The 25,177-nt window shown below is 49.4% G+C and overlaps 1 protein-coding gene across 1 annotated transcript in view; it reads right to left on the bottom strand.

Moving 5' to 3' along the window:
* RNF213 (ring finger protein 213) overlaps window positions 1-24,057 on the bottom strand; it is a 66,304-nt gene extending 42,247 nt beyond the window's left edge. The window contains exons 1-21 of the mRNA XM_019542269.1: window positions 23,885-24,057; window positions 21,927-22,114; window positions 17,504-18,226; window positions 16,843-17,144; window positions 15,737-15,895; window positions 14,456-14,649; window positions 13,327-13,616; window positions 12,703-12,968; window positions 10,039-10,251; window positions 9,214-9,412; window positions 8,452-8,507; window positions 7,878-8,034; window positions 7,167-7,322; window positions 6,559-6,657; window positions 5,160-5,282; window positions 4,354-4,537; window positions 3,316-3,489; window positions 2,885-3,043; window positions 1,949-2,547; window positions 1,246-1,411; window positions 683-900 (exon numbers count right to left, since the gene is read on the bottom strand). Coding sequence (XP_019397814.1) covers window positions 683-900; window positions 1,246-1,411; window positions 1,949-2,547; window positions 2,885-3,043; window positions 3,316-3,489; window positions 4,354-4,537; window positions 5,160-5,282; window positions 6,559-6,657; window positions 7,167-7,322; window positions 7,878-8,034; window positions 8,452-8,507; window positions 9,214-9,412; window positions 10,039-10,251; window positions 12,703-12,968; window positions 13,327-13,616; window positions 14,456-14,649; window positions 15,737-15,895; window positions 16,843-17,144; window positions 17,504-18,226; window positions 21,927-22,114; window positions 23,885-23,999 — 4,740 coding nt within the window. The 5' untranslated portion in view covers window positions 24,000-24,057. The remainder of the gene's footprint in view (window positions 1-682; window positions 901-1,245; window positions 1,412-1,948; window positions 2,548-2,884; window positions 3,044-3,315; window positions 3,490-4,353; window positions 4,538-5,159; window positions 5,283-6,558; window positions 6,658-7,166; window positions 7,323-7,877; window positions 8,035-8,451; window positions 8,508-9,213; window positions 9,413-10,038; window positions 10,252-12,702; window positions 12,969-13,326; window positions 13,617-14,455; window positions 14,650-15,736; window positions 15,896-16,842; window positions 17,145-17,503; window positions 18,227-21,926; window positions 22,115-23,884) is intronic.
* Between the last annotated feature and the right edge of the window lie 1,120 nt (window positions 24,058-25,177).

The raw sequence follows: 25,177 nt of genomic DNA, 5'->3' as shown, positions 1-25,177 counted from the left end.
CCCTACCCCTGTAATCAATAAAGTTCCCCTTTTTGACTGGTGTGGGAGACTTATTGAGGGGTGGGTCTAAATTATGCCTATGAGACCCCTTAGGTCTGCGGACTAAGGGAGACTTTGCTTTTTGCCCCCTGACTTGGGGAAGTGCCCCAAGTGCCTGTACTGGGTTGGGTACCCGTCAGACTATTAGACCTGTGTTTCCCCGAGGACACAGGGCCAAGACAGTCCCTTCTCGGGGTGGTGGCGGCGATGTTACCCCCAGACTAGCGAGTGGGCTCCAGGAAAGGGGTCGGCCGAGCATAAGGCGCCCCCAGGGAGGCATTCGGAGCCTGGAAGGTGGGCGGGCGCAGGGAGGTGGGCAGCTCAACACAGGAGCGCCCCCTACTGGCCCACCACACAGGCCACAGGCCCAAGAGCATCTCACAGCGTAGCCAAGTGCCTGCACTGTGTGAGAAAGCCTCTTGCTCTACTAGGGTAGCCTGCAGCAAATTAAGGAAAGACCAGGGTGGCTTTGCCTTAGCAAATTAAGTCTAGAACTGTAATGCTGGGGTTTTTATTTGCAGTGCCCCTGTAGCCACATGCAGCACCTGAACCCTGAACGCTGCTCTCTCAATCAACTGTCGGGACCCATCAGAAAGCAGGAGGGCGACACTGCGAGTGGAGGGGTGGGCATGGCAGAACGCACCAGCTTCTTGGGAAGGTTCTTGTCACTCTCCAGCGCTTTCCCCAGCTTCTTCAGGCATTGCATGAAGTCATTGAACCCTGACTCCCGCTTCAGCTCGTACAGCAGGGAGGAGTAGCCAAGCACAGCATCGTGGAAGCAGGCCACACGATCCACATCCATGTCGTTCTCTCCCGCTGAGATGGAGGCCAGGTCCACGAACACCTTGAGCTCATTTACATCTGGGGGAAAATTCATAGTGGGTTTCCTGCAGTTGCATCTTCACCTTTGCTAATAAAAGGGTTCTGGCAGCCCCTTTAGTGGGACCTCTCACTTACATCAGCTTCACTGAGTAAGCCTCCCACTGACCTGAAATGACTAGTCCTCAATTTTCTAGCACTGCAATTGCAGTGATACTACAGTAGAGAAGGAAACAGGAGAGCAGAAGTGACCCAAAAAGGCAGCTCCCTGTTACCAGGTGGGACTGATCTGCCCCAAATGCCAGTGAGACCGCATCCTCCCTTCCTCACCCCCCAGCTGCACCCCACCAGTTCCTAGCAGCAGAGAGAGGGCAACCTTTATTTTACCTTCCAAAGCCTCTTTGACCCAGTTGACAAAGTCCTTCCTGACTGTGAACTCCTCCAGGCACCTCCGAAGGGGCTCTTTGATCTCTTCCAGCAGTTTCTTGGCTTTCATAAGGTCAGGGCTGATGTAATCCAGCTTCTCTTGCTTTATGGATTCCAACTGGTTGCGCTGCAAAGGAAGATGGTGCAAAGGAATTGAAAGAGCAGCCAGGGTAGGATCAAGGCTCCTATAACCCCTCCCCCATGGAAAAGATGCACAGCCATAGCATAGCTGCTCATGCCTAACCTGATATTCAAGCTCCACATGCAAAAAACAGCCAAGTGTCTCTTTTAGATACTCTATATAAGCAAAGGTACATGCCAAAACCACACCATGGTGAATGCGATCAAAATATGTTGGTAATCAATTCTGGTGTAAGACACTGATATTCAGAAGGACTGGCTGCTAAACGCACAGAGAACTGTAGCTGTAGATTGATCCCACTGTATGTTAATGTTACTCTGCCACTGGTTCATTCCTTCGCTAATAGGACTGATAAATGGCTAGCCAGCTTTCCAAGGTGCTTGGATGCCTATACAAAAAGTAACATCTCTAGGAGACTGCACGGCTTTATTGGGACCATTCACTAACAGGGAATCCTGACAAGCAAGGAGATGCTTGCTTTACATGGCCTTCCCAGGCAGCATTTTAAGCATAAATACTTACAAAGTTCAGAATCTTGTGGATTTTGCTGAAGTCACCGGAGAGGTTTAAATCCTCTTTGATCTTCGCAATCATTGCAGCAGAGTCCATAGCCAAGTCCAGCTCGTGGTATTGTTGGATCTGCTGAAGACGCAGATCGATCCATTTTCCGTCATCTTTTTTTGGCAGTTTGCACATGAGCTGGAGGTCGGATTTCAGACCTTCGTAATGGTTCTTAAAGTCTCTGAAGACATCATCCACCTTTGCGAAAGTCAGCTCTCCCGATATCAGCTCACTATGGAGTTTCTGATATTCACGGTAACAAGGAGAGAACAGAGAGTTGTACACTTCATCGAGGGGTAGCGTGGGGGTGGCTCCTTCATCCAGATCTTCTTGCTCCTCCATTTGCTCTTCCGCTGCCTTTTTCCAGCAGAACTGGAAGACACTGCTCTTCTTGAAGGTGCACATAACCTCAGCCACCTCCTGCAGTTCTGGGCTCAGATTGTAATAGGTTTTTATGGGACCTGTGCTGGGGGAATCCAGTGTCCTCACATCACAAACCTCAGAGAGTCCCTTTGTGCCCAGCTCCTCCTGAAGTTTCTCCTCCATATTAGCAGCATCCACTGAACACAAAAGCGAAGTCACAGCACAGAAATCCCAACGTCAGTCTGAAACCAGCTTTAGCCTATTCCCACTTCCAAGATCTCTTAACCAGACAATGAAACCCACAACCACTCAACACCCACCTCATACAATCCTAGGAAGCCTGAGGTTAGCTAATGCTCCCCACCTCAAGTGATGACAGCTTTTTCACTGAACTTTTTCCATCCCTGCCTCCATCCCCTCCCAATCTTGCCCTTCCTTGCCTCATTGCCCACTGCTGCTGCAATGAAGTTGCTGCTAAAACAAAATCGTCGCTGCAGGAGAATCTTCCCCCCTAGAGACTTCACTGGACAATACCTCTTACAACTGTCTGCACCATCCTGCACATGTCCAGGAGCACTGTCACCCTCTTCCTCTCTCTCGTTACAGACATCATTTCTTCCTTCCTGAGCACCAGCATTTTTTTCAGCTCATGGTTCAACTTTGTTCTTTCCAGGGATGAAAGATGCTCATGCTCTGAAATTAAAATGGACGATGGTTATTAAGAAAAGTACATCCCTGACCTTGGTACTCATGTAAATGGGAACAGGGCTGGTCTATTCAACAGCTGTATCCTCAAAACACTAGGCAACAATGGTGCCAACATGCAGCACCAGCAACCAATGAAGGCGAACGGAAGGTGCAATTCCACATCGCCCCAGTCATGCATTGCAGCAGGCCCACGTCCCATCCAGAAGAGTAACACTCCCCTCTCCACCCTCCTTGAAAGCCCAGACATGAACACTCACTCAGCTCCCATATGCAGAGAAATTGTTTCTCGTGCTTTAGAACGAGGTCTAAGCGCTTAACTAGGATCTCTCCATTCTTGATGTGTTCATTGATGTGGATGAAAACCGAGTCAGCCATGGCCATTAGCTGCTTGGCTTCATCAGTAAATTGATCCAGGATCTGCCCATCGGCTCCTGTCAGAAAAAGCAGGCAGGTAAGCGTCGAATCATGCCTTCTGCCATCCGATTCTGGGCACGACACCGCAGGGATGTTTTGCCATCACCTTTTTCGGTGATGACTGGAAACAATCTCTGCTACGTGGCTAGGTGCCGTGCTTCAGACTTACGTCTTCAGCCTGCCCTTGAATCCGACAAACCTCTCGGGTAACCCAGCCTGTCACTCCTAGTACCGTTATAAACCTAGATTACAAGAGCATACGGTATCCCAGCAGAGAGGAAAGCCTTATTCTGCTGGGCACTGTACAGAGCAAATGTCTCTGCCCCAGAGATCTTACAGACAGTCTAAACAGACAGAACAGGAAGAGGGGCAAGAAGGTACGTCATGTACAACCAGAGCTGATGGCACGAAAGTCACATTAGCTGCAGGATTTTATTAGTTTAAACACTGTTAAATGAGGTTTGCGCACACAAAACATGGTAAATTTATAGACCTTCCAGGTCAACAGGGCTCTAGGAGCATGGGGTAGCTCTGCCTTACTCTTCAGCAATTCTCTTCTCCTCATCGTTTTGCAAACCCACTCTCAAGCATCCCCAAATGCACAGAGCTTTCCATTTTCCCCATAGTTGCTGGGATTCCCTTTTGCAGCATAAACTATAGTTTGGCTACGAAGGAAAAACAAAAATCCTTTGCTTTTACCTGGTAAAAATTCCCAAGTGAAACTCTATATACCTTTCAAACTCTAGCAGCTGACCTAGTTCTTAAGATCTATCACTGCCCCAGCCTGAGCTCCTTGCAAAAAAAGTTTCCTTCCCTGCATAGCAGCACATGCAAAGCTATCGCCCATCACAGTTTCTCATACAAATTCAACACAATCATACCGTTGAAGTGGAAAAGATGCTTGATGTCTGGCCATGTAAGTAAATGAAGTAGGACTTCATCAAAGTCATCCACAGGCCTTCCATTTTTGTCAGGGATCCAGGATTTTGTGATCACAGCTGACACGAGCTTACCAAATTTGCTCAGGTTGTAAGGTGACAGCATGTCCAAGAGGTTTTTCTGAGACTGTAAAGCAAAAAACAAGGGTGAGAGGTAAGGAGGTAAGGATTACAGCAACACTTGTTTTGTATATGCACTGATGTCATAAGGGTCTTTTTGCTATCCACCAGGATTTCAAAGCCAAAAATCCGGTTCAATCTTACTTGAGTGGGCACTCTCTAAAAAAATGGAGACACAGGGCATTTCTAAAATCAACCTATAAACCAATAATAATGTAAAGTAGCTGGCATAGACACTACGGTAGGTATTAAGCATCATTGAAGAAAGTTAAGTATTTCTTCCTTGATCGCTACATAAATTCCCAATTCCTGACATTCTGATTTGAAAAAAAAAACAAAAACACAACCTAATTGTTCAAGGCAGACAAAAAATTAAAAAAAAAAAAGCCAACATGCAATTGTCTGCAGTTTATAAAATACAGGACTCCTGTGAAGGTTAACAGATCACATCTCCACCATAAGGTCAAATGCTTGATTTTTAGATGGGAAAGAGTGGAGATAAAGTGGAAAATCTGTTTCTGGATGGTCAAAGAATCAGGATCATTGCTTCTCCCCTTGCAACCAGGAGGGACTGGAAAGGTATAAAGACCACTTCAGATGGGGTTTCTACTCAAAGGAGCACAGGTTACCTGGCACGCCATGTTAACAGCTTCTATAGCACAGTTCTCAAAGGACTTCCCGATGGAAGAGTCCAGCTTGTTGAACTCATCATGATGTGAACAGTAGGCTTTGATCAGTTGAATGGGATGTTTCTATTGGAAAAGTGATAAAGAGTTATTTTTCTAAAAGAATAACCAAGGGAGGGGAGTGTTTTTAAACCAGAAATTAAGAAAAGGGGGGTGTGAAATCAGGGTTGGGTTTTTTTTTGACATTTATGCTGTCACTTCAATGGCCCAAACTTGGCACATGACTATTGACAACACAAGAGAAGCTACTGGGAAGACAAGAAAAGAGAGGAAGGTCTGCTAATCAGTCACTTTCTTTCTGCAGTTCCCATCTCCTCTAGTCTGTGGGACTGGGAAGTACCAACCAGCGAGTCAAAGGTGAAACACTCAGAAATCTCAGTTATGTACAGATTAGGTCCTTGGGCCTGTTTAAGGAGCAGTGCCTGGAATAAGCACCTCCTCAAGGAAACATGGCACAGGGGGATGAAGACATTGTACCACTGCATGTTTCCTGAGTGCACTGGTCCCCAAGACCTTTCAGGGTTTGCTTGTTAGACATCTTCCACGTGCAACACTTTACATATGGGCCCAGAAAGCCTTGAATACGGCAAACCCCATGCATCTTCCAGAGGAATCGGATGAGGATAGATGGTGATTGTAGTGCCTGCCCCATGCATTTTAAGCACAATACAGAATAGAGACAACTCAGACGCACCACACCCTTCCCTCACTCTGCTTTGGCTATAAACACAGCGATGTTAGCCAAGCCTCTCAAAGATCCAGAAAAAGCTGAAGGCATCCATCGGTAAGAGTAGGAAGGGAGTATAAAATGCACAGTTCTTGAACCCAGCTAGGGGAACTTGAGAAGGATTGTTTGCCTTCTCCCTGGTGGAAGAGCCTAAAAGTTATTGCCTGTCACAGGAGAGCTTGCTGCTGCTGCCCAGCTGCACTAGCAACACGCCTTCACAGCAAGATAAAAGCAGCTGCTTGATCAGAAAATGGAGAGAGAAGAGGTGAAAAAACAACAACAACAACAAAAAAAAAATCAAGCCCTACAGTCTAGGAGAGGCTCTGAAGCAGCAAGTTGTTTTATAAATGAGGGCTGGGACTTTTGCCATCATAAAAGGCTGTTTAATCATGGAAAGAGTGGTCCATCTCCTACTGAAGTTAATGGGAGCCTTTCTTCTGATTTCAATAGCAGCTGAATGAACCTCCACTACTGCTTCTCTCCCACAGAAACTTCCATTGGTGCAAAAATCATTTAAGAATAAAATTATAAACATCCCCCCCTCCGCCCCGCGAGAGAGAAAGGCACCCACTTTAAAATCAATCCACAAGATGCACACATGCACAAGGTTGGTACCTTTTTAATCTTCCCTTCCAGGTCAGAAACTAGAGTTTTCTTCCACTTCTCGGTGAACTGTTCATCAGGAAAGTTTATCCTCACGAACTGATCCCAGACCTAAGGAGAGAGGAAGACTTGGAATGGTGCTACTAACAAATAAATGCTCCTGATGCATCATTTAAAAACCCAAATACAGTGGCATGCACACAGTGCAAGACACAGTTTTATTTCTGTCATCCTGATTCACTCTGGGAGACATGCCAAAAGTTCAGATATGTTTAGCTGATGAGCGTGGCATGCCCTATTTCTAGAACAGCTTATTCCAGTCCCTGGAATCTGAATTTAAAGGAGGATGTGGGTGACCCAGTCCACGTCAGAAAACGAAGACAGAAAAAAGTCACTAGAGAGAGGACAGTTGTTCTGGACAGTGGTATAAGCTGTAGAGTCCAACTACCATCAATACCAACCATTTTCAATATTTAGGCACCCAACATAGCAGCCTTCTTCTTTGCAAGTAAGGTTGGAAAAGAAAAAAACAAGGACAAAAGTTGGGGAAAGACTGGAGACTCTGGCAGTCAGTAAAATCGGAAGCTTTTTCCCCAGCTACATAACTCAAGAATACATACCTGCAGCTCTTCATGAAGAGTGGACCCATTTGCATTGTAGTACAGCTTGCTTAAATAATCTCGAAGCCAGTTTTTTGTCTGGGTCAGGAGATTGTTCAAGATGTCCATCACTGACATACTCGGATTACTTCCACTTGTTGAAGCATCTTTTGAAATCTAATGTTACATTAAGGGAAACAAAACCAATAGCTCAGAAATAATAAATACCTCAGCTGTCACAAGGCCTTGGAGAGATTTCAGAAACCTTATGAGAGGGACCAGGAGCTCCTGTTTTGGCTGCAATCCCATACACATCAATCCTTGGGCAGAAGGACTTCAGGCAATGCCATGAAAAGGAGATCAGTAGGTGCTCAGTCTCTGACTGCAAACACCTGCAACTCACCCAGGAGCCAGCTTTTTTGCATATGCAATTTCTGTAGGTCTGAGTCTCCTACCTCTTACAACTTTTTTACAGAAAAAAAAAGCACTATGGAAGCTCAGATCTAGGTCTCAGTTATATTTGCAACAGAATGTATTTTTAATATAACAAGCCACGCAAGTGAAACACAGCTGAATGAAGTTGGAGATCAATCACTGTTATTAGTCTTACATTAGTTCCCTGGCACAATGCAGGAAGGGAGATAAGCAGCTAGAATGAAACGAAGGGAACTACAGAAGCAAGCGCATCCCTGACGTTAAATAATGAATGCTACTAATTATGCAAATACCTACCTCCAAGGATGTAAGGCCACTAACTCTGGAAACAATCATAGCTGCTGCAGCAGTGGGGAGTACAGGGTAGAACCCGAACTTGGATTTTTTGCAGACGACGTCATAGAGTTTAGCGCAGACAATCAAGCAGGCCTCCAAGACATCTTGTGGTAGGGGTCTAGAGAGAAATAAAAACGCATCCAGTTCTTTAAAAGTCTAAACACTTCAACAACTTCAGAGAAAGGGTAAAGTTCAGTAAGATCAGGGGGTTTAAGGAGGATTCATGGTATACAGAATTGCCCTTGAGGCATCTCAGAAACAGCAGAACAATTTAGGACCCACTATGGAAATTAATTGCATCTTTCTATCACAATGAAAATATATTTTACACAATGAACAAACGCAACAAGCTTTGCTCCTTTCACTGAACACCTCCTTTTCCTTGGCTGCCATTGAGATCCAAGCTTTTAGCAGGCTAGCATGCCCTGCAGACTCAACGAGGGGCTTGGTACTGCACCAGTCTGGGTGTAGCTTGAACCACAGGCAAAGGCATGTTTCAGCACAGCGAGAAAATTAGATTTAGGGCTTCATTTACCTTTTCTGGTGATCATCCAGAAGCTCTATCAGCTTCTTCAGGAGATTCTCTATTGACTGAGAAAAAAGGAGAAAAAGCTTTAAATAAACCACAAAAAATAAAGAATGCAGAATAAAAAGGTTATGTTCACCCAAGAACGTTTACCTTAGCTTGTGGCCAAGTAGCTATAGATATGCATATGCACCCACCATCTAGGGCAGGGTCAGATTTGTATACACCCTTTGCTGTGGCAAACAGTGAGAAACAACTTCCTTTTAGGAAAATAAACTGAAGTACAAATACAAAACAAGACTGAAATCATTTATTTGAAGTCAAGTCTTCTGCTTATTGACTTAACTCCAAATTCCGCTCATGAGTTTAAGTCAATACTCCTGAAAAGAGCTACTTAAAGTTGCTGAAATATTTTCCAATTATATGGTTATGAATTATGAAGAGAAAATAAAATGGCTGGAAGGAAAAAATTACCACACTCATTTGTCAAATACCATGTTTATTTGCATACCACACACACTTCCCCCTATTTTGCAGCCCTGAACGCTTTTGAGCTTTTTTCAGAATTGCAGGTTTACCCCTGGAGACAATTCTTCTGCAGCAGGTAGGGTTTCAGCTTTTGATTAAGCAGGAAAGGGAGGGTAAGTGGGCTGAAGTTTAGGTTCCATCCACTTTATGTGTGCTTTTTCTTACACGGGTGCTTTATCTGAGGGGTGGGGAATGTGGTATGCCAGAAAATTTACAGATTTAGATTACTTAGCAAAGACAAACCTCAGCTGCGGTATACGAAATGTCGGTGCTTTGTAGTCGATGGTAAATTCCTACAAGAGCATCCAACAAATGCATAGGTAAACGGGTCAGAAATTCTCCCAAGACATCCAGGGACAGCAAGCAGAACCAGGAACGGCCCAGCATCTCGTCTGTTCGCAGCAGGTATTTCTTTCTGTCCATGAGCTGCAGCAGCTGGTTCCTGCAGAGCAGAAAACATCAGAAATGCTAGACCCCCACACAAGAGGCATGGAAAGCATGCAGAAGAGACCCAATCCACCACCTCTCGCTCCACCCAGAGATTGACTTCAGTTCTTCATTTATATGCACATGTGGGTATACATATGATGCACTTTCACATCTTTAAAAAAGTTCAATGGACACAAAATGCAAGAGGAAGATGTAGGCAGATGAGGTTCTTTGGGTAAATGTGGTATCTTTTATTAGACCAACTAAATAGTTGGAAAAAGTTTTCAGGCACAAAACACCATTCCTATAACCAACAGAGGAAGAGGTTGCATTTTCTAGGTCCTTCTATAGTGAATTTATAGAAAGGAGATGGTTGAACCAACACATTTTACTTTATTCTCCCAATGATGAGAAAAGTCTCCCCACTCCCTAGGGTGACCCACACGGGCGGGCACCCAGCGTGAGCAAAGTTTGAGTTCACAGACATCACCCTGAAAAATTTGCAAAATTGAGTAGTAGTACATTTAGCAGCAGGGCTGTCAGACGCTCGGATTATTGCGAGGGCCGGTGAAACAGGGCTGGGAACAAGAAGCCCTGCAAATATTCAGGCTTGAGCTATTCACGAATAAGTTAACTTACCCCTGAGAAGACGTGCTCTTTCTGAAGTCATTGAATGCCAGGCCTTCTAGCCCTGCCCAGTCCTCTTCAGATTTCTGGTAAGAGTCTGCTACAGAGCGTCTGACAGGGTCAAAAGGATGAGCGAAGAAATGCAGAAGAGGAAGGATCCACAACCACTGACCCACTTGACTTTCCATACATCTCTCGCACATATGGATCAGGTATTGCTTCATGCTGCAACGGATAAGAAAGACGCCTGAAGTGACGGACGGAGAGTTAGGGAAGATTCTTCCCCTTCCAAGTCTGGAAAGGGAAATAAAAATTGTGCACTTGGCCTCTTGGACAAATATGCACCTGGGAATGTGGCTCTAGAAACCATGGGAAAATAGGGCTCAGGAAGCCATCTAGTCCAACCCTCTGCTCAGGGCAGGATCATCCCCTATTAACTCACCCAGTCAAGCATTTTTCCAATCTGCTTAAACACTCCCAAGGATAGAGACTCCACATCCTCTCTGGGTGGCCTGCTCCAATTCTCAACCACCCTCAGGGAGCAAGTTCTTCCTAATATCCCATCGAAAGCTCCCTTGGTTCGATATAGGCTTGGCAATGCTATGCTTGCTAGCACCACTACCAAAAGAGACTTGGGGGTCACGAGTGACCACAAGATAAACATGAGCCACCAATGCAACGTTGCAGCTGGCAACGCGAATAAAACTCTGGCGTGCATCTACTATTGCATTCCTAGCAAGACACAGGATGTCGTCCTCCCACTTTACTTGGCCTTGGTGAGGCCACAGCTGGAGCACTGCATCCAATTCTGGGCTCCACAATTTAGGAAGGATGTGGAGAAGCTCGAGAGAGTGCCGAGGAGAGCCACACACATGATCAGAGGGCAGGAGAGCAGGTCTTCCGAGGAGAGGCTGAGAGCTAAGGGACTCCAGCCTGGAGAAGCGCAGGCTGGTGGCAGCCTATAAGTACATCATGGGGGTGCACCAGGAGCTGGGGGAACATCTGTTCACCAGGGCACCCCAAGAGATGACAAGGTCCAACTGTCACAAACTCCTCCAAGACCCTTTCAGGCTGGACACAAGGAAGACTTATTTACTGTCCGAGCCCCCAAGGCCTGGAATAGACCCCCCCCAGAGGTGGTGCAAGCACCTACTCTGGACATGGTCAAGAAACATTTGGATGCTTATGTTGCTGGGATCCTTTGACCCCAGCTGACTTCCTACCCCTTGGGGCAGGGGGCTGGATCTGATGATCATACAAGGTCCCTTCCAGCTCCAATGTCTATGAAATCTATCACCGCTGCCCCTCGTGGCCACAGAGAACTGGCCATCTCCACCCACGGCTTGACCACCCGTCCTGTATGTTGTCAAATCTCCCCTCAGACTTCTCTCCCCCTATTCAATCATCAAATCACAGACAATTTGGGCTGGAAGGGACCTCCGGGGGTCACATCTAGTCCAGCCCCCTGCTAAAAGCAGGACCAGTCCTAACTCCATCATCCCAGCCAGTAACCCTAGCTCTTTCAGCCTTTCCTCATAAGTCATATTTCCCAGCCCTTTAACTATTTTTGCTGCTCCCTTGGACATTTTCTAATTGGTCCAAATCTTCCTTGAAGTGCGAAACTGGACACAGTACCCCAGGCAAGGCCTCACCAGTGCTGAACAGAACAGGGGAATGGCCTCTCTTGATTTGTAAGTGCTGCTCCTAGCAAGAGCCCAGCTTCCTGTTGTCCTTTTTACAACAAAACACATTGTTGGCATTAATACCTCTCAGCTTCCTACTTCCTGAGAAGAAGAGGCCAAAGCTAAGAGTGTAAGTTCTTCATGGCAGGAGCCTTCTCTGCTTATTTGTATTGTAGAGTCTCATGCCAATACATGGTTACAATAAATATTACTATTATACAACTACTACTACTACAACGCCCAAGACAAGCCCAATAAAGCACTTTGCAGAAGAGGGAAGTCTGTTTGAAGAGGTGTAAGCTCTGACCCCTCATCTTCCAATTTCCAGCTCCCTTGAGTCTTTCCATTCCCCGATGGTAGGATCAGGCTGCTTGGGGAGACAAACTGGCTTTTTAGCTGATATTCACTACTTCAAAAACTTGAAGCCCTGCCCCCTTCTACCCTAAAAAATGTCCCACCCAATAAGGAGGGCATCACAATGCTTCTAGGCCTTCTGGTTGGCACTTACCCTCATGGCAACATCTAAAATACCTTTGGAATTTCAAAAATTGTGACATGCAAACCGATTTCATTCTTAAATGGTCAAAAGCAAGATGCACTAGTGTCTGGAAGGACACTTGCACTGGTCAGATTTTATTAGAAAGAAAACAAAGCGAGGTGGCAGCCCACGTTATCACTCTTCACTTTTGCCTCTCCTCAAGCAAGGAGGAGATCATGCCAACAGGGTGCCCATTGCGAAGCCAACAGCATACGGCGATTGACAGGAGTATCGCTTGCAAGCCAAGGACAGCGATCCTCCAGCTCTGTTCAGCACACTGCACAACCTACACGACTTCCCACACCCCTTCCAGAATTAAGTGGGTTTTGGGGGGTCTCTTTTTAAGGCAGGGGGTGTTGGTTGCACCCCTTCATCCTTACACACTGGAGTCTGAATGGAGGGGCAGCACCCCGATGCAAAATTAACCCCTCAGCCCAAACAAACAAAAAAACATACTGTGGCTTTTCTGTAAATGCCTCTAGAACGTGGCCCATTTTGTGGAAAGCATTGTCTCCCAGCTTTTCTTCCAAGCAAAGGAGGCTGCAGAGTTGAGTCAGGTCCTCTTTTGAGGTCTGAAGTCCATAGTGTTCACCTATTGCAAGAATGATCAGCCCCAACTCTAGTTTACTCTTCACCGGCCAGTTTTCTGGTGGAGCAGATTCACCTTTATCAAGAAATGGCTTGCCTAGTTTTCTCAAATACCTCAGAAGCAGCTCATTGACCTGAAGTAGGAAGGAAAAGAGGGAAACACAGCTATTTTCCATGGATAAAATGTTTTGGGAAAGGAATGAGGAAAGGGCCCTCATTCACCATCTCCTTCTGCACAAATTAAACACAAAAAAAAACTACACGACACTTGGTCGTTAGCTGTCCACATATAAAGTATCTGCTTCTCCCCTTCATACCAAACAACACTACAGACTGAAAAAGCAAGAAAAGGTATACAATTCCTTAAAAGTTAGGATTGAAAACAGACAAGGGAAGGAGAGAGGGAGAGATAACTTTTAAGTTACTTATTTAAAGTAAGACTGTTAGCCATCCATGCAAAAAAAATATGCAAATTATAGTTAAAACAAATACCTCTTTTGTTCCAAACTCTAGTGATGTCCACTCTTCTGGCTTTCCCTGGTACACCCTTGGATTGCTGGTCACTACATAAAACTGATGCAACTGGCTGAAAAAGCTCCTTATGTTGATGCAGGACCAGGTGCTAAGGAGGCTGAAGATGGTCTCCAACATGATTTCTCCTGCTATAATCTTCCCCGTTGAAACTTTTTTCTTTACATCATCCGATTTAAACCAAGCCTTGATCTTGTTCACCATAGAAGCATCAGGTGGGGCACACACTATATCATCATACTGATGCCATTCTAATGCCAAAATAAAAATGGCATTGTTTTGTTTGATGACGTCATAAAGCAAGCAGAGAAGAGGTGCGTTAGTTATGCTACAGGCATGCTCTCCTGGAAGCTATAGGCCTCTGCTCTCGAGCTTGTTAAGGAGGCCACAGAAAGACACAAAAAGCAAAACACGAGCATCAATCATACCATTTCTAAACCTACCCAGACAGCACTCCAAGGCTCTTAAAGCCATCTACGACTATCCTAGCTTAGGAACCCATGATGGCAATGGTGCACATTGGTTTAAACCTTGCCGTATTTCCTCACATGCAGCACACCCCCGTATCTAGTATGCACCTTGATTCTGAAGGTAAAGGATCTTTGACTAAGGTAAGGAAGTGGCAATAGCTCTGGAGCCAAGCCCTGGAGCCCAGACCCAGCATACCAGGTCCATGCCAGCACATAGCCCCAAGCCAGCATGCAGTCCTGGACTCGGTGCGCCAGGTCCGACTCCGCACGCTGGGTCTGGTCACAGACCAACCTGTGCGCCAACCCAATCTGGTGCATGGATGCGAGGGGCGCACCCACTCGGCCAGAAATGTGGTGGGGGCAGGGGTTTGCAAAGTTAACTGCCATGGCTTCCAGAGCCACAGCATTTAATGCTGCCACCTCTGTCTCCTCCCACTGCTAAGTTTCCAGACCCAGGGGATCTGTTTTCCTCACATACAATACCCACCTCCAGTTTTCCCCAACTAGTTTTTAGGGGAGAAAGGTGTAGCCTACGCATGAGAAGATGCATTCAATGCGATTTCAAATCAATATTTCTATTTGCCAGGTTACATATTCTCACACACTGGACTCCAGCTTACCTTCTAAACAGAGATTAGAAGCTATGCGCATGTAGCGATTGATGTAAACACCTGGAGCACCAGACTTGTAAATCACTTCATACTTTCCCTCTTTCTCACCATCTATATAGTATTTGTATGCAATGTCTTTATTCAAGTTTTTTTTGGAAATAAGAACACATCCTTCTACGAGGTGTCCATGCTCTTTCAGGTCCCTGTTTAGTAGAAATTACAGTACATATTAAGCAGCTGCAAAGAAGAATGATCACAGACACTGGTTTAATACTTCATTTTTAGCAGTCCCACTGGCAAATTAATTCCGAAAGGCTACTTCCAGCTTCCTCCTGTTTAAGGCAAAAATCCACTTGGGACCTCCAGAGCAGCTACACACCTACAGGAGCCACTTTTCTTGTAAACTTCATTTCCCCCTCTACACATCACTAATGTGATGGAGCCCCAACAACTGCTTTATGGCTGACGCTTGCCAGGTCCTCACCCTGGGTGTGTTGCACACGCGAGGAGGTGGTCAGCAGTCTCTTGTGCATCACCACACTCGCATATTAGACTGTCCTTTAAGCCAGACTTAGAGTGTGGCATGGAAACACCCAGCTCCAGAGCAAATCCTGTTTTGTTTAATCTGTAAGTTGTGGGGAGCTCGTACTCAGGTGGGTAGGGTGCTGGGTTGCTTGTGAAGTGCCTGAGACGTCAAGAACCAATAGGAGCCACTGGAAGCAGAGCAAAAAGCCAGTGCTGCAGCTTAGTCAGCTATTAGCATCCTGCCAGCTGTCCAGTGCTGGGAACAGGAACAAGAGGATTCCCAGCTCTCCACTGTCCAAGCTTAGACCAGCCACTCTCACCTCTGCGTTGCCGTAAACTGCAAAGAGTACAAACCTTCCTCGCTGGGCTGCTGGAAGGCTGCATACGTTAGCTTTGGTACGGCATGTCAAGAAACTTGGCAGGGGATGCCAGGAAAGGGCCGTTTGGCCATTTCACAAAAATGTAACATGCATGTGAAATTCAAGATAAACATTTCTGGATGGAAGATGGCGCGGGTATTAGAGGACCACCATAAAATTAGTTTCACCTCCCTGCTTTGACCTGCAGCTCTCATGCAAGTGCATACTCTCCACTGTTCTCCTTCCCCCCAGGAAAGTATCCTTTTCTTATTTAGATCCATCAAAATATTCCTAGAATTTGGGGTCAGCCCTGATGTGGGCACGCAGCCAGGTCCTATAGTATTTCCCGAATGAATCTCACTGTCTCACATTTAAGATAAGGTGGTATTTATCTAGCGGTACTTACTTTGCATAGTGCAATTCACAGATATTATCACTCCATTTTTCATATCCTGAAATACCTTCTCCCCTGATGAACACTTTATGCTGCTCAGGATTGAGCTTGAAATCTTTAGAGATGATTGCATGGAAGTACACTGTGATGCCTTCTTCAGGAGACACCTGGCTGCAAGGAAATGGTTAAAAAAGCCTTTAAAAGCTCTGCAATCCTCCCCACTCTCCCACCTCTACCCCCAAGTGTTCACACTGCATGTACAGGCATACCTCGGAGATATTGCAGGTTCGGTTCCAGACCACCACAATAAAGCAAATATCGCAATAAAGCGACTCACATGAATTTTTTGGTTTTCCAATGCATATAAAAGTTATGTTTACACTATACTGTAGTCTATTAAGTGTGCAATAGCATTATGTCTAAAAAACAATGTACAGACCTTAATTAAAAAATACTTTATTGCTAAAAAATGCTAACTGATAGAAAAATGGTGCCAATAGACTTGCTCGATGCAGGGTTGCCACAAACCTTCAATTTGTAAAAAACGCAATATCTGTGAAGCGCAATAAAACAAGGTATGCCTGTATAGGGAGCCAGCAGTTGTAAGGACAGTTAAACCAGCTCACCATCAATTACTTTGCTGCTAAATCGTTTTAGCAGAAATATCGTGCATGGTTTTGCGCAATGCAAAGAACCCGTGAAGTGGCTTATCCATCTTCATCCACACCCATTACATTAAAAAGCTGCTCTTGGCAAGGAAGTCCTGACCCTGTTATCACACAGCTAGACTTCCCTGCCCAGGCTCAGGAGGAAAACATGGGTCTCTTCCCCTTGTCCGGGCCATATTTTAACTTCCACAGTGCCACAACAAGACCTCAAGTTCAGCACAGTACAAGTCCCGTGCCTTGAGGCTCCTGCATGGCCCAGCTGTATTCGCCCTCCAACATGGACCACAATTATAAACTCACTTAATTCCCTAATCCCTGCCCACAGTGAGAACATTACCACAACGCCCTTGTGTCCCAAGAGTGCCCTCTAGGCCAGAGGTACCAGGCATTTGCACAGGTGCTGCTCAGCCTCCATTACCTTGAGCAGAACTGGTCCAACTCATACCGTACCTCGGTTTAACCACATGCGGAGCAGCTTTCTTGTCTTGCTCCTTCTGCTTGGTTTGCCAATTGCTCGGGACGTCACCCTTTGCAGGGATGTCACTTGTTTGGGCTTGACTTCTGCCTTCTCTTTCTTTGCCCGCCTTCTGGTTTGCTTGCTGCTTCTCCTCCTTTTTGATACTGGTCTTTGCAACAGAGGCATAGTCTTGTTTTGGGTGGTCAGCCTCCTTTGGTCCCTTTTTATTATCCGCTGTCCCCCTCGGGGCCTCCTGTGGCCCTCCTGCTGCCTTTTGCTGCCCTCCTACAACCGTCTGCAACATAAATAATCATGCATGCAATGAACTGGAATCCCCCAGACCAACAGGCTGCTGTCATGATTCACGTTAAGCTGTAGAGATGCCACATCCTGCTTTGGCCAAGACTGTTTTTGCTTACTTGCAGTAGGAGGAAATGCACATCACTGTGCAGCTGACATTAGGTTCGAGAGAGAGTTGTTTTGTGGCTGCTGTACAGCACGGTCCTCTCTAGACTAAGAAGCGCAGCATGGGTCACAGCTGTTATCAGCACTGACACCATAAACGTGGCTCTAATTTGGCTACCGGTGGGAACTGCAGAGCAGAGAGGTCAGACTCATCACCCCAATATACCCAGAGGGACCTCAGCACCTTACCTGGCTGGTTGCCTTGGACACTGGAGCGTGTGCTTGCTGCTTGGACTCTCGTTCCACCTTCCCTTCCCTGCTCTGTGTGTCCCGAGGCTCAGTCGGTGAGACTTTACTCTTCTGATTCACAGCCTCTGCAGAAGGACTAGCTTCTTCATTCTCCGGCGTTTCCATACTGGTGGGAAGCCCTGGGGAGTCCCCTTCTCCAGCTCCTTTGGAGCCCAGTGCACCTCCGTCTGCCCCTGAAGTTTGGGCATCAGATGCTTTTCCCAGGGGCCGCTCCGTTTCAGCAGGGCTGCGGGCATCCTCCTGCTTCTCAGATCCCCTCTCGTCTCTGCCCTCTTCTCCGTCACCTTTGGAATTTCCATCCTCCATCTTCTCCTGTGGAGCTGTGGAGCCTGTGGGCTGAGCCGTCTTGCCACAAGCATCATCCTGGAGTCTGGCGCTGGCGCTGCCGCAGTGGTCTCCCACAGCCTTTTCTGTGTTTTTATTCTCCTCTCCCAAGGGGCCCAAAGAACCACTGCTTTTTGTTTCACCTGTGGCGCGACCAGAAGGCAGCGCAGTGCCCGGCTTGGCCACTTTGTCCTCTTGGGTTGCACTTTCCAATGCAGGAAAGGGATCACAGGATCTTTCCGAAACCAGAGAACAATCTGTGCTAGGTGCATCTGACTTTAAGGAGTCCGGCTGCTCCGTGTCAGGGGCACCTTTCTTCTTCTTCTTCTTCTTCTTTTTCTGTGCAACAGAGCAGAGAAATGAAGCCCAATTACTTTCAGTAAAGAAGCTGTCTTCATTGCTTCCCTCCATTCAACCTCAACTCTTTCTCTGCAGATGCAGATGTATTAAGCTAGTCTCACCCCTGCCCATGAAATCATGGCTAACACAACCCCAAATTTCTATTGTAAAGACAAAGGGAATCAAGTGAAAAAGGAGACGGCACCACTCGAGTCACGGGGAGTCTTTTACCTTGGAAAACTGAACAAGTAAAGTGCTTTTGGGACAGGACAAGGAGATGCCCTGAGCAGCCTCCATCTGTGCAGGTGTGATCATGCCCTGGCTGCTGCTTTCTACCCCAAAGACGAGTGCAACAACGAAGGGGGGGAAGCATTTCAGCATTTGTAATGTGCGATTTTCTCCAAGGGAGTCCTTGGCGGCGGGGACGGGACAGACGTTCTGCATCGGTGCCCTCAAGAAAACAGTTTAGGCCCATTTTCCACTTCTTTCACCAGAGCTGGACAGATCCCCCGAGGCCAGGCACTCCGCAGGGAAGAGTGGTGCTCAGAGTCCTACAGCATATACATTTAGCGAGGGGTCCCCGTCCCAGATGCTAAATACAAACAGGGCTGCAGGGCCGAAGGGAGTGGAGGTTCTTCTGACCGTAAGCCCCTCCCTGCCCCCTGCCATGCGCACAACAGCCCGGTCACAAGCCACGATGGAAGAGCGATGGTGGACGTGGACAGGAATGGGAAGCTATGCACAAAGCAGCGCGGGCGCTGGCTGGAAGGACATGCACGCAGCAACCCCTTCTGCCTCATTTGCCAGTGAGGAGTTTGTAAGAAAACAGACGAACCGCAGGGATTTTAGGCTAAGAACTGCCCCTGCGCAGACGTACTTGCTCTCCAGACCCCCATGGGGCAGGTCTCATCCTGCTGACAGCAGGCTGGAGCCCAGGCCTGCCCTGCTCACTTCCAGGTCAACCCAGAAAAAACCCGCGTGCTGGTAAACGGGGCTTCGGGGCAAGGCACTGGTGTCGACTCCTCCAGATACAAGAAGTACCAGGAGAACTACCTGCCATGGGCTTGCGAGAGATGGGCTGTGGCCTTCAGGCGAGCCTGGCTTCAACTTTCTCCTCTTTCTGGCAGGAGGGCTGGCAGCCTCTACCTCACTCTCACCTTGTACTGCCTGTTGAAAAAGGGCTTCACTCGCACACAGACCAGAGTTAGGAAGTGGAAACAATTAGCTAGAACACCGTCGTGCATTTGGTAGTGAATGGCCATCTGCCTGGCCGTACGATAGCCGACGGGATGGCAGTTAGACAGGAGCTAGAAGCTTAACATGTGGGGATAGGGCATGACCATCCCCTTGCTCCTAGCATCCGGACCCCAGGCTGCTTTTGCTTCTGAAGGTGCTCGTTGCTTGGAGGTAGCCTCCAAAAGGCACTGCGAGCTTTTGCTTTTTTGCAATCTATACAAGGCCAGGGAGAAAGAAGGACTGGAGGAGCTCGGGTCAGGGCTTCCTTGACCAACGTGCCCGCGTGCAGGCTATGGGGAAGGCCCTGTTTCAGAAGCAACATCAGGGAGGGGGAATCATAAAGAGGGCACCTTGGCCAAGGCCAGGCAAGAGTTTAAACCGGAGGGAAAGATTGCTCCCAAGTGTCTACAGAGATGAAAACAGCTTCCAGGCTGCAGCTGGAACGGGAGAGGCAAGAACGCAATGGGCTCAAACTGCAGCAAGGGAAGTTGAGGTTGGATATTAGGGAGAACTCTCTCATGAGGAGGGTGGTGGAGCACTGGAGCAGGTGACCCAGAGAGGTGGTGAAATCTCCATCCTTGGAGGTTTTTGAAACCCAGGTAGACAAAGCCTTGCCTGGGATGATGGAGTTGGGGCTGGTGCTGCTTGGAGCAGGGGGCTGGACTAGATATGACCTCCCGAAGTCCCTCCCAGCCCTCATTTTTTATGAACGCCTTGACAGCAGCCTCTGTTTGTTTTATAGAATTACAGGGGCCATGATAACCAAACTGTTGGGGCTGCCAATGCTGCCTCCCCCACCTCAAAATCACAGTAAGTGAACATGACACCGTGCCCATCTGATTGCAACAGAGCAAGAGGTGCTATTGCTCAGGTCCCACAGACCCTACAACGCCGAGATGCTGGGTGGGCCCTACAGAAACAACCCTCGTACTTCATGAGAGTTCATCACCTAAGAGTTTCATCACAAGCAGCCTAGAGCCGCAGCAGCACAGGGCCAGCCTCTGCAAAGCACGGCACCGAGGCCCTGGGCCACTTGGTCGTGGGGCCAATGTGCAACCTGCTGAGCAAAGGCCACCTCTCCTCCTCAAAACGGCTTCCTTGTTCCAGCGCTGGCACAGCACCAGGCCTCCAGACACCATGTGCTGGCAAGCCCGAGAGGTTTTATTCACAGTGGAAAAGCCGGGAATCAGTGACTCATCTCCCAGCACCGGCCACCCCCTCGCCTTCAGATGGAGCGAAACTGGCCCCCGTCTGCAAAGCCAGTTTACACCACGGATTTAATCCAGATTTGGGGTTTTGTGGCCTTTGTGCTAGACTAGCCCTTTTCAGAAGTGAACTCCACTCTCTACTGCCAGCCTATCTGTCCTCTCGCAGCATCACAAAGGGCCCAGATCTGCAAACGGACAGATCACAAGTTTTACTGGAATCTGTTCAGATGCCAGGATTAACTGAACTGTGCACACACAGACAGAGGAAAGGCAAAGCTTGCATTAAAAATAGCACTGATAGGCAATTTGGCAGAAATCCTCTACCAAAATAAGTTCCTTGTCCCTCTTTCCACATAGTTCTGTACATAATGCCACGCTGTGGTTTACTGATGATTGCCCAGTAAGTGTTTTTTGTTGTACGATTATTTGGGACTGAAGCACGAGGCACAAACCTCAATTCTGAAAGCTGGATGAGACTGGCCACAAAGCATTAGTTAAAATAAAAATGGGAAGAGTCTGGTCTCGTTAGTTGCGCTAGCTTCCTATATTGGTGAGAGACCCCGTTAGCAACTGGAAATTACTGAGTTATGCTTAAAAAGAAAACCAAAAAAGCAGCTGTGGGGAATGTCAACAGAGCCTCGCAAGTCTTAGTAAAGCTGTTATGTTCGTGTCCAGCATTAAGGACAGGGGCACCCCAGAACAGCTTGTGAAATCCTCTCTCAAGCTGCAATGCAGAGATTATTTTGTGGATCATAAAATCAGTGAGAAAATAGGGCTGGAGGGGACCTCAGGGTCAGGTAGCCAGAGAAGCCCTGCAATGTCTGCAGTCCACAAGATTCCACGTTTTCAGCAGGGTGATAAGAGCACGGCACCAACCCGGCAGTGCGAACCCAGCAGATATTTGTTCTGGTCAGGTTGATTTTTAACCTGGAACATTTCTTATTTCCCTTCTTGTGGGAAAGGTGCTGCTGGGGTAGCTGCGTAATCCAGTGTCAGCTGCACGGAGGTGCTGCCGGCTACAAAATGCACAGCGCTGGGCGAGAGAGAGGATTTCCTGGTGCGGGGGGCTAACAGCTGCAGAGCGCCAGCAGAAAGCTTTAGCAACGGGGCTGTCCGTGGCGCGCTCCTGATGAGAGGGTCTCATCGGAAAAGAGCCAAGGAGCTCGCCGCTCGGCACCTGCCGTGAGAGCCCTACCCAATCCGGGGCCTTTGGGGAATTGTGGCAAGTCTGGCCCGTCACATTCGGCTGTACTCACTTTCTTCTTGGAGCCATGGGTCTGAGCCCCGGCACCCTGCGTGAGCGATTCTTCTGGCTTCCCCTTCGCATCCTTGGTCTCAGCACCTGGCCCAGAGGAGGGGGCACCCTCTACCCTCAGCGATCGTCCAGGCTCCAGCTCCAGCTCCAGCTCCAGCTCCAGCTCCATCTCCTTGGCCTCGCTACCTCCTGCAACTCAGAGAGCATCCCCCATCAGGGAACAAGGAAGAGGGCGAAAGCGCCGTTCTCAACGGGAAGATGTGAGGGAACCGCACAGCGGCTGGGGCAGCGCGGCAGCGAGGAGGAGAGGGATTTCTCCAGCCTTTGCCAAGCTGAGCTGGAAAGGACTGCCATGATAACAGCTCCCGTGGCTGCTCTCCTTGCCCCACTTTCCCCCCGTCCCAAGTCAGACTTTGTGCCTCTGCCTGTCCCAGGGAGGAAAGTCTTGAGTTCTCCCAGCCCGGGCCAGGGGCTGGGCTGCAGCACTCGCTGCACCAGCCGACTGCTGCTGCACATCTGACCAAGGCAGGGCACCACAGTTCCTCCTTCTGGGCCCCCCTTGTGCCTACGGAAAGCAGGACAGGCACACATCCAGCTCCCAAAGAGACCGCCTGCACGACACCCAGCATATATGGAGCCTTTCCAGATGCTCCAGTAATAAAGCCATGACACCCTGCCCCTCCATGGCTTTGCAGCTGCCTCCGGCTGAGCCCCAGAGACGCCCTCAGGTACCAAAAGCAACTGGAGCAGGCAGCCGCAGCGTGCAAGTCGGCACATAGGGAGAGTGTCCTATCAGCTGCTTTCTGGCTAGCTCCATCCTTAGAAAGGAAGGGGGAGGAACAAGAAAGTAGTAGCTGAGGAACAAAGGGGCGGGCACCAGACCCCACCAGGTCCTGACTATGTCCCCCTGTCCCCACCCAGGTGACTCCCGGGGGCTCCTACCTTTCTCCGACATTCCTGCGTGTGGCGGCATGGTAGGGGCACTCTACACAGAGGCCCCTCACTCCTGACCCGCAACCCCCACCCCCAGCCGTGCCATCCACGCAGCGCGCACGCGTGCACACACAAACCATCTGCGTCTCTTACCCAGGAGCAGGGGGCCGGACAGCCAGACACCCTCCCCTGCTCCCAGCCCCAAGCAGCCAGCGCGGGAAAGCAGAGACAAAGCAAACACCTGCGCATTCGCTCGCATTTCAAAAACCTGCCTGGACACGCAAACAGGGGGCCAGAAAGGAGGACCCGTCTGGGAAAACCTGGACCTACACTAACCCCACCCAGGAGGAGGCGCGACTCCAAACACACTTTGAGCAAACCAAAGCAACTGGAGTCTTTGCTAGGATTGGGTCCAGTGACCTTTTTAAGACCCGACGTGCCTATACATCCCTCTCAACTCCTGGCAGGTTTCCAGCTTACTCCTTACAGCAATCAACAGGCCTGGAGTACATGCTTTTTAAGTGAAATGTTTCGGGTTACAAGTCAAACCAGTCGAATCTCTTCCCAATCCCGGAGTCATTCAAGAACTGCGTGTGACCCTGCTCCCGGCAAACATCCTCCCCCCGCCTGGGGCTTCAGATGCTTCCAAACCCTTTGGCGGGCGTCCTACGTGCAGGCCCCAGCCCGGAGACTTGGATGCCCCCGCGCTCGGCCCTACGGCCGCAGGAGCGAGCTAGGGAGGCGTCTCCCGTTCCCAGAGAGCGGACGTAAAGCCCAGGTCTGCCCGCTGGAAGTGGAAGCGGGAAGTTAACTCTGCATTACCTCTGCAGACACTGCCCGTGCCAGAGGAGCGGTCCTCCCAGCACCCGCACAAGGGAAAGAAGAGGGCAACCCCCCCCACTCCAGGGGTTTTATCTGGCCAGGTCACATGACCCACCTGAACACAAAGGGTCACCTGGGCAGCCCCAGGCCGGGGCAGAGCGGGGGAAGGGATCCTGCAGTCCCCCTCCCCGCCCAGTCTCCTACCTTTCTCCCTGGGGGGTGGTCCTGTGCGGAGGGAAGGTGCCAGCGGGTGCCCACAGTTGCTGCAGAAGTTGGGAGAAGCATCTTGGGAAACAAAGCGGCAGCGAGGGCACTCCATGCCTGCACGCCCCTGCCTCGGGGCAAAGCTGCAGGCAGCCTGTACGGGCAGGAAGAAGCATTTACAACAATAAACCAGAAAAATTGCAGCACAATGCTCGTTAGTCACATGACCCTGCTACTTGGGAGGAACTCCCCTCTGGAGACAAACCCGCAAAAGGTGCCCCACGGCCGCCAGCCCGCCCTGCCCCAGGCCACGGAGCTTGAGGTGCATCTCCCTCTTCAGCCTCATCTCGCCCCTTCCGGGCACCAGGAGCGGCCCAGATCCCGGACACAATTAACCGCTTCCCTGACCGTTAACCCTAACCACGAGGTAGTCGGGGAGACTGAGGCTCGCACCCTTGTTATACCAGGAACGCAATGAAGCGGGAGAGACTGCAAACTAAAGCAGAGTCGCTCTGAGCCGGCAGGCCCCCGTGCCCCACGAGGACCCAGCGGGACGCCGTGCCACCACAGCCCGTCACGCTGCCGGGCGCTGGGGGGCTCTGGCTCCAGCTCTTCCCTGCTCTGCCCCCGAGCGTCTCCTGGTCTCGGCTCCAGGCACATCCCTGAGCCTCTCCCAGGTCGAGGACGCCCCGTGTTGCCTTTCACCGTTTACGGGACCGCTCAGAAAGCCAGGAAACAGCCGCCAGGCCGCCAGCGGCAGAGCCCCAACTTCCCCTTCCCGCGGACGAGGGGCTTGGAAAACTCCGGCCCATCCGCGCCCCGCAGCAAGCCCAGGGCAGCCCCCAGCCCTCACTCTGCCCCCTAAACTGGAGCCCGACGGGGGCCTTGACGGTGGCCTGGGGAGCTGGGACTGCTGCGAGGCTTGTAGGGCCAAGGAGAAGATCTGCAAGCCGTGCCCCCCACCCCAGGCGCACCCCTGTGTGCAAGGGGGTCCCGGCTGGCAGAGCAGCCCCCAGCCCCCCACCTACCCAGTCCCCTTGCAAGACGGGGTGCAAGGGGTGCCCCAAGGGGCGGGGCTGGCATGCAAATGAGCTCCAGCCCCTCCAGCTGCTCGCCTTTTAACCCCTTCCCCTGCAAAGGAGAACGGGGGCTCAGCAACGGCATGCAAACGCTTCCTCACTACAAGTCCCAGCATGCCTCGCACCCCTCCCCCCCAGCTGGGGCCCAAGCATAGGCCGCTGCAGTGGGGGGGGTGCATGCCCCGAGCCCAGCCCCGCCCCGCCCAGGGGTTGC

Source organism: Crocodylus porosus, unplaced genomic scaffold (genome assembly GCF_001723895.1).
Source record: "Crocodylus porosus isolate Cpor-Errol unplaced genomic scaffold, CroPor_comp1, whole genome shotgun sequence".
Lineage (NCBI taxonomy): Eukaryota > Metazoa > Chordata > Crocodylia > Crocodylidae > Crocodylus > Crocodylus porosus.
The sequence above is the reverse complement of the archived record's forward strand: the minus strand, read 5'-3'. Positions and strand labels throughout refer to the sequence as shown.